An 8008-nucleotide genomic window follows, 5' to 3' on the forward strand; every position below is an offset into this window, starting at 1 on the left:
TTTTCCATTGAAGAAAACTGAGTTATATAGTGCTAACCAGTGTATAAAATTTGAACCACTTTACAGTCTATTTTTATTTTTTACTGTACTTCAGCTACATTGTATACGTTTTTTAATTAGAAGGTTAAATGATATATCAGCAGATGAGTATTATAGCATATTTTAAGTGTGAAAATAGTACATTAAGATACCATTAATTGTGCTTTCATAAATGTAGTTTAAGTGAATTAAAGAAGGAGAATCTATGTAGTGATATTGAGAATAATTATAGAATTAAATACTCCTGTTACTTGCACTTTTTTGTTCTTTGTTTTTTTCAGGGCTATGTTTGAAGTAAACATGAAAGAAAGAGATGACGGGAGTGTTACCATTACTAACTTGTCCTCCAAAGCAATAAAGGCATTTCTTGACTATGCCTACACAGGAAGAGCAAGAATAACAGATGATAACGTGGAAATGTTCTTCCAGTTGTCATCCTTTCTTCAGGTTCCCTTCTTGTCCAAAGCTTGCAGTGACTTTTTAATAAAAAGCATCAGTCTCGTCAATTGTTTGCACTTGTTATCTCTGTCAGACAGCTATGGCTCTACCCATTTATTTAGTCACGCTTTATGCTTTGTGCAACGTCACTTTCATTTGTTATTTAAATCCAGGGAGTTTTTGGAGATGAATTTTGGAGTGCTGGAAAAATGCCTGGAGTCAGATGAGTTAAATGTACCTGAAGAAGAAATTGTCCTGAAGGTTGTCATCACATGGATTAAATACAACTTAGAGTCCAGGCAAAAGCACCTGCCTCACTTGATTACAAAAGTCAGGTTACATCAGTTATCCGAAGACACACTTCAAAATTATCTGCTCAATGAGGAGTGCTTACTCAAAAGCACAAACTGTTTTGACATAATTGTGGATGCCATTAAGTGTGTACAAGGTTCTAGTGGCCTCTTCCCTGATGCTCGACCATCCACAACGGAAAAATATATATTTATCCATAAAACTGAGGAAAATGGAGAAAATCAATATACATTTTGCTATAATATTAAAACTGACTCATGGAAAATACTGCCACAATCACATCTGATTGATTTGCCAGGATCCAGTTTGTCTAGCTACGGAGAGAAAATATTCTTGACAGGTGGTTGCAAAGGGAAATGCTGCAGGAAGGTTCGACTTCATATTGCTGAGTCTTACCATGATGCCACTGACCAGACCTGGTGCTACTGTCCAGTCAAAAATGAATTTTTCTTGGTTTCAACCATGAAAACCCCAAGAACCATGCATACATCAGTCATGGCTCTCAATCGTTTATTTGTTATAGGTGGAAAGACTAGAGGATCCCAGGACATTAAAAGTCTCTTAGATGTTGAATCTTATGATCCACTATCCAAAGAGTGGACATCGGTTAGCCCTTTACCCAGAGGCATCTATTACCCAGAAGCCAGTGCATGCCAGAATGTCATTTATGTTCTTGGATCCGAGGTAGAGATTGCAGATGCATTTAACCCATCACTTGATTGTTTTTTCAAGTACAATGCCACAACTGACCAGTGGTCTGAACTCGTAGCAGAGTTTGGGCAATTCTTTCATGCTACTCTAATTAAAGCTGTTCCAGTAAACTGCACCCTGTATATATGTGATCTTTCCACCTATAAGGTGTATAGTTTTTGTCCTGATACTTGTGTTTGGAAAGGAGAAGGCTCTTTTGAATGTGCAGGCTTTAATGCTGGTGCAATTGGGATTGAGGATAAGATTTACATATTGGGTGGAGATTATGCACCAGATGAGATCACAGATGAGGTACAGGTTTATCACAGCAGCAGGTCAGAGTGGGAAGAGGTGTCACCAATGCCAAGAGCCTTAACTGAATTTTACTGCCAAGTTATTCAGTTCAACAAATATAGGGACCCATGGTTTTCTAATCATTTCTAAAAGTAGTATTTGCATGAGTGGTCTAAAATGATGCCTAGTACGATTAGTAAAAAAGTATTTGTGTCAGCACAATAAAATAGTCCTTTTATTGAAGAATGGCCATAGATGTATGCTGTCTATAAGTAGACAGTTCCCAGAAAATTAAAATACAAAATATATTTTACCAAAGTTATATTGAATGTAATTAAATATTGAATAGTTCATAATGCTTAGTATTATTTCATGTAAATAAAAAATTGAAGGTTTTGGCACGTTGACTTTAAGATAAAAGATGCTAAAAAATCAGTGTTCATAAATGTGTACCATGTAGAAGGGAGAAATATGTTTAAGAAGTGAAAATGACATATCGCCACATTATGTGACAAGAACATAAATTAGAAATAGATGAGAAGCTCACATTGAACACCGAAGGTCTAAGAATTATTGAATCTCTATCCTTTTCTGCCTGCTGGTTAAAAATATTTCATTTTACCTTTGTTCTGGTCAGAAACTTTCTGAAATACATTTCTCCACCCATCTGCCCAATATACTGAGGATAGTTTGGCATTATTCTTATGGTATATGATAAATATTATGTATATGTAATATTTTTGTTATTAATAGCATATTGAAGCACATTATGGTGCTAAGCCATTGAGGTTACTTTTCTTTTGCTTGCTGGTTTATTTGTTTTCAGTATCATTTTGAGACAGCTTTTAGTACCATGATAGCTTCCATTTTCTTGTTCAAATTTGGTAAATTTACATTTTCTTAACTGAATTAGCATCCTAAATTGCACCAAGCCTGAATGTGTCTTAATATATAACCCACTGAGTAATATCCTTGCAATCTGAAATGGTACTTTTAAATGCTCTTTCTGAATCATTAGTGCCTACTCCCCCAACACAGAGGATATAGAAATTTTTATATCTAGGGAAGTTGGTCATTAGAAGGAGGTAGATTTCTTTCTGACCTCTTTATACATGTTTGTCATTATACTTTAGTTCCTGTTCATCTCTCCCACTGCCTCCATATGTCCCCACTACTCTAGCTGGTTTCTTCCTGCCAGATAGTCCCCCTTTTGCTTCCAGGCCACAAGCATTCTGCTGCCCTTTCTTCTCCTCCCTTAAGACCTTTTCCTTCCTTCACAGTCACCTTTTCACTTCCGGGTCTCACAAACACACACTGTAGACATGCACAGATTCAGAAACAAATCTAGATTCTGTATGAAAGAAAACATACAATTTTTGTCTTTCTGGGTTTGGCTTATTTCACTTAGCATATTGACTTCTAGTTCCATCAATTTTCCTGCAGATGCCCTGATTGCATTCTCGATAGCTGAATATGATTCTGTTGTGCCATATTTTCTATATTCATCCGTGATGGTCATCTAGGCTGATTCTGTTATCCTGACTGTTTTGAACAGGGTACAGCAATAAATGTAATGTTCACTGAGAATCCTTTTGCAAGAATAGCCACAGTAAGAATAGTACAGTAAGAATCCATGGTTTAATTAGCACCTAACCAGTTTCCTGCCATGGGTTCTAATTGTAAAGTTGTTTTACAACTTTAGTAAATTACTCCAAGTGAATCACTCAAAAAAAATGACAGGACTTCTAATATCAGTAGTTTCAAAATCTAGGTCTTTGTGGGCTTCAACCAGAGCATGACCATCGTTTTTCCTGAGCAGGGTTGTTCTGCTTGCAAGAGACATACTGTTTAATTGCTCTAAAAGATATTCCCATTTTGTGTTTTAAGACCCCTGATTCACATCTCAGGAATTATGTAGATTGCACAACTGAGAATTAATGTGGTTTCCTAAGCTACATTATAAATATTCATTTGTAGTAAGTGTAGAATTAAGACTTATCTAAATGAAAGTTCTTTGATTGTATCACATATTTATGCAAACACAGATTTTAGATGTATTTTCAAAGCACATTTGCATGCAGCTTCAAAGTCGGACAGGGGATGTCAGTCACAAGGTGTTCAGTACAATCAGCTCTTTTTGAGCACGTAGACAGGTGGCTCTGCCCTTTCCTTTTGTGTGTACTTAAGAAAAAGAAAACTCAGGAGATGCTTCTCTGGCATTCTTTGAGAAAGTAACAATAAGTGACCTATGTATTCTTAAATAATGTCGGCAATGAGCCTAGGAATTACTCATTTCTTTCAAAAAAAGAGAAACTAAACTAAATCCCTTCCCAACTGTGTTACATTATCCAGTCCTTATATTTTTCTGCTAATCTCTATGGTAATGTCCCTGGACATCAAGGCCCGACTGGTCTACTGTGGATTTGTGGTCTTTGCTTATGCTGGTTTGGGACCTTAGTTGTATTTCTGTGCTTGCTTCATTTCTTACCATCTCTGTAAATCTATACCTTGTCCTCTTTTAGAGTTGTCATTATGAAGAAAATACTATGTCCAGTATAAAACATAGCCTCTTCATTCCTTTATCACCACAAAAGGCTTGGCTCAACTAATGTCTAATTTTGTATTTCCTTGTCATGCTTTCATTTCACCTAACTGCCCCTAAGGGGAAAAAAGGTTCTGTGTTCAATCTCCAGGACTCTATCCTCAATGGCTCCTTTGTTCCATGACTAAACTGGTATATCCAGTGGTCTTGCCAGTCCCTGTGGCCTCGATACCTAAGAACAGAATTATCACTCTGGCTCTCTTCATTCTGGTTTTCTAATATACAAATCTCTCTGATTTCTGAGGTCTGTCCTCAGAATATAGCATCCTTTTATGACATCTTCCTTTAGTCCTTTTTATTTTCTTTTTAAAGTCACTTTTCCTTTCATGTTGACCTTCAGCCAGGACCACAGTGTATTGGCCAAATAATTGGACTCACTGTCCACAATGCTGTCATTCCTGCGGGGGAGAAAAAATGTTTAACACTTCTCTGTTATTTTTTGTCTTGCTTTACCTCATTAGGAGTATGTGTACAGAAATATTTGAATATTATCTCCTAAAATTGAAGGTAGTATTAAATATAGAACTATAGAAGGATTAACATAAAATAAATTCAGAGTTAGTGGACATTCTAGTTGTGATCTTCAAACAAGTTAGAATGTGGTAAACCTTTGTTCATGTACGGTCTTGAAGAAGAGTATTTGCACAGTTAAAATTAGAATCCCGTACCCCTCAGCTCTGTGTTGGTAGGGAAAGAAATATTTATCATAGCAGGTTCATTGCAGACTACCCATGAAACCTGGATTACTTGAGGGCAACCATACATTGCAACAAAATTCCATTTTTTCATTGTGTTTAATTTGACAACCAAAATCTAAGACAGACAGATCTGTTTGATATCTTCATATTTGAAAGCATTGAATATTGTGATGACTATATACATGCTGAATATAGGATATTACTTTGGGATCTTTGTTCTCACATTGATTGAATCTTAGTTCTTGAAAGTTTCCTTCTTTATTTGAGATTAAAGTATAAGTTTTTAAAATGTCTCCAAGAAAGCAACTCCAGAGGGCCCTTCAAATTAAGAGCTAGACTTTACAGGAAAACAGACCTCTGTTCACTGTAGGAAGCAATCATTGCACTTTATAAGGGTGAGACTATTCCTAACACATTTTAACTCTTCAGATCTCAATTGGTTTACATAGTTGAGATTAAAAAAAAAAACTACTCAATTTTATTGAAGGGAAATTTTCTCTTTCCTTCCTCTCTCACTCCTCTTTCTTCCACCCTTCTTTACTTCCTTCTACCTCTCAGGAAGAGCATCTAACTGAGTAAAATCATAAAGACCAGAGCTGAAACTTGTATAAATTGTTGTTATTTCTCTGACACAGTACTTATATAAACAGAGGTGGCGATTGTCTGCCCTTATATCTTAAAAGTGTGTTTTTAGCTTACATTTGGTAACCTAAGGCCTACTCAAATTCATACCAAAGTAGAGAATTTAATCACAGGATGATACTAATGTTCATTTACAAAATGTTAACTCTTCTAAGTTAGAGATGTGCATTCAAAGTGAAAATAATCTTAGAACAAAATATGAAGAAAATCTTTCAACTTAAACATTTCAGACATAATGGTTTTTGTCTTAGAGTTTACAGTTAGATGCTTTCATGGGCAAAGAAATACTATACTATACTGATTCCAAACAGTTACCTTACAAAGTGCTACTAACACTGAAAGTAACTTTGCCAACTGTGATGAGAACTTCAGTTCTTGCTTTATGGTTTTCTCTGCATGTCAGTCATTCAAGTACTTGGAGCACACCCTGTCTCTTGTTGCTGCAAAGTGTATCCTCATTTTCCTTCTTATTTAAGAGCTCAACACATTGACTTCTCCATCAGTGGCCAATCTGCATGATTTCTCTTTGATAAAGTTGCCACAGAGAATTTGTCTTCATTGTTGTGCCATATTGTTGGGTTGAGCCTGGCAAGCTTCGTAGAATCTTTCATAGGAGGGTTTTACCTTACTGTCGTGTGCCAGTGAACTTGGTGGTTCAAACATTTCATTCTTGTCTAGCTCTCTATGTCTTAGTAGTCCTGTAGTCCTACAGAGTGTAGAGCAGTGACTCACAGGCTTTATGGTTTGCAACCTCTTTGGGAATCGAACCACACTGTCACAGGGGTTGCCAAAGACCATCAGAAAACACAAATATTCACATTATGATTCATAATGAGCAAAATTACAGTTAGGAAGTAGCAACAAAATAATTTTATGGTAGGTCACCACAACATGAAGAACTGTATTAGTGGGTCACAGCATTTGAAAGGTTGAGAACCACTGTTGTAGAGCCTTCTAGAGCCTTATTGTGTGTCCTGTGTACCCTCTTCCCATCAGTATCTTTGTGAACATATATTTTGCCTGGAGAATTTAAGTGTAAAATTTTAATAACAATTTTTGTTATTATATATGGTTTTTAATATTTTAAAACTCATCCAGAAAGTCTATAAAACATGGAAATCATAGATAGCAATTACATTATTAAGTGGAGAACAATTTACTAAGATTAGTATAGACAAGCCCTATGATAATCACAGCATGATATTTTCATACAACAAAGCCAAAATTCCATAATTAACAAACATGAAACTTTATTCACCTCATTAAGAATGTTCCCAACCATGTAGGTCTAACTAGCTCAACAAATTGTGTGATTCTTAAGGGTAATAAAGTGGCTGAAATAACTGAGTACAACCCTCTATTAATAAGTATCACAATAAGTATTTCTTTATATTTCTTATCTACCTGGAAGCCCACAAGGACTGAGACAACTTCATTTTAGGACTCAGCAATTAGCACAGTGCCTGTCACAGAAACCTGTCCAATAAACTAATTCTGTTGAGCAATGCATATATGTAAAGCAAATGTATTCATCAATTATGTCATCACTGAATGTGTCTTATTGTTTCCTGAAGGTAATGTTATAGCTTCTGAGTAATTCTTAGAAAAATTTTCTGAAAATAATGTTATAGCATCTCTCCTGATGGTAATATTATAGCTTCTAAGTAATTCTCTACCTATTTTTCAGGTAGGTGATTATTTGTTTTCATTCATTTTAACCATGATAGTAACTGTAACAGCTAATCTTGTGTTTCCTTTAAGTGGCAATGATGGATAAGACACTCAGTACAAATTCTGTTAATACATTTGGAACCCCCATTTCTAAGTGTAATTGCTTCAGGGAAATTTTTCCAGTGGGAAGAGGTAATGCCCAATGCTATTACTCAGGCAACTTATTTCATTTCTTTGTTGGTGAAATGCAGGGCTTCTACCATATGCTAGGAGAAAGTCAACATTTTTCAGGTTCGTATTAACCTTAATAATTATGTGGTAAAAATCTCAGTTCTATAAAATTTTGATTTATTAAAATCTGTCACAGTTCTCTGTATTATCAGAAATAAAAGACAGAAAAATGAATGTCAAGACTTATTACTTCTTTCCAGATGTTCTAGACTGATAAGCAACTCTGACAGATCTCAAACCACTAAAACTAGCATTTGAGTGGGTGGGTGTTAGAACCTCAGCACTGCTTGAGAAAGAACAGCAAATATCCATGGGCCAGAGTGGTGACAACAGAACTAAATGTACAGGGTCAGCTGCTGATCAACTCTGCTTTAACTAGGCCTATGCTATT

General features: G+C 35.7%; 1 protein-coding gene across 2 annotated transcripts in view; it reads left to right on the top strand.

Moving 5' to 3' along the window:
* The window catches only part of Kbtbd3 (kelch repeat and BTB domain containing 3), a 42774-nt gene extending 34983 nt beyond the window's left edge, over positions 1–7791 (top strand). For both annotated transcript variants that reach the window (XM_005077312.4, XM_013118554.3), the window contains exon 3: positions 321–7791. In XM_005077312.4, coding sequence (XP_005077369.1) covers positions 321–1923 — 1603 coding nt within the window. In that variant the 3' untranslated portion in view covers positions 1924–7791. The remainder of the gene's footprint in view (positions 1–320) is intronic.
* Positions 7792–8008: the final 217 nt, after the last annotated feature.

The sequence above is a fragment of the Mesocricetus auratus genome, unplaced genomic scaffold (genome assembly GCF_017639785.1).
Source record: "Mesocricetus auratus isolate SY011 unplaced genomic scaffold, BCM_Maur_2.0 Super-Scaffold_100040, whole genome shotgun sequence".
In the NCBI taxonomy this organism is placed as follows: Eukaryota; Metazoa; Chordata; class Mammalia; order Rodentia; family Cricetidae; genus Mesocricetus; species Mesocricetus auratus.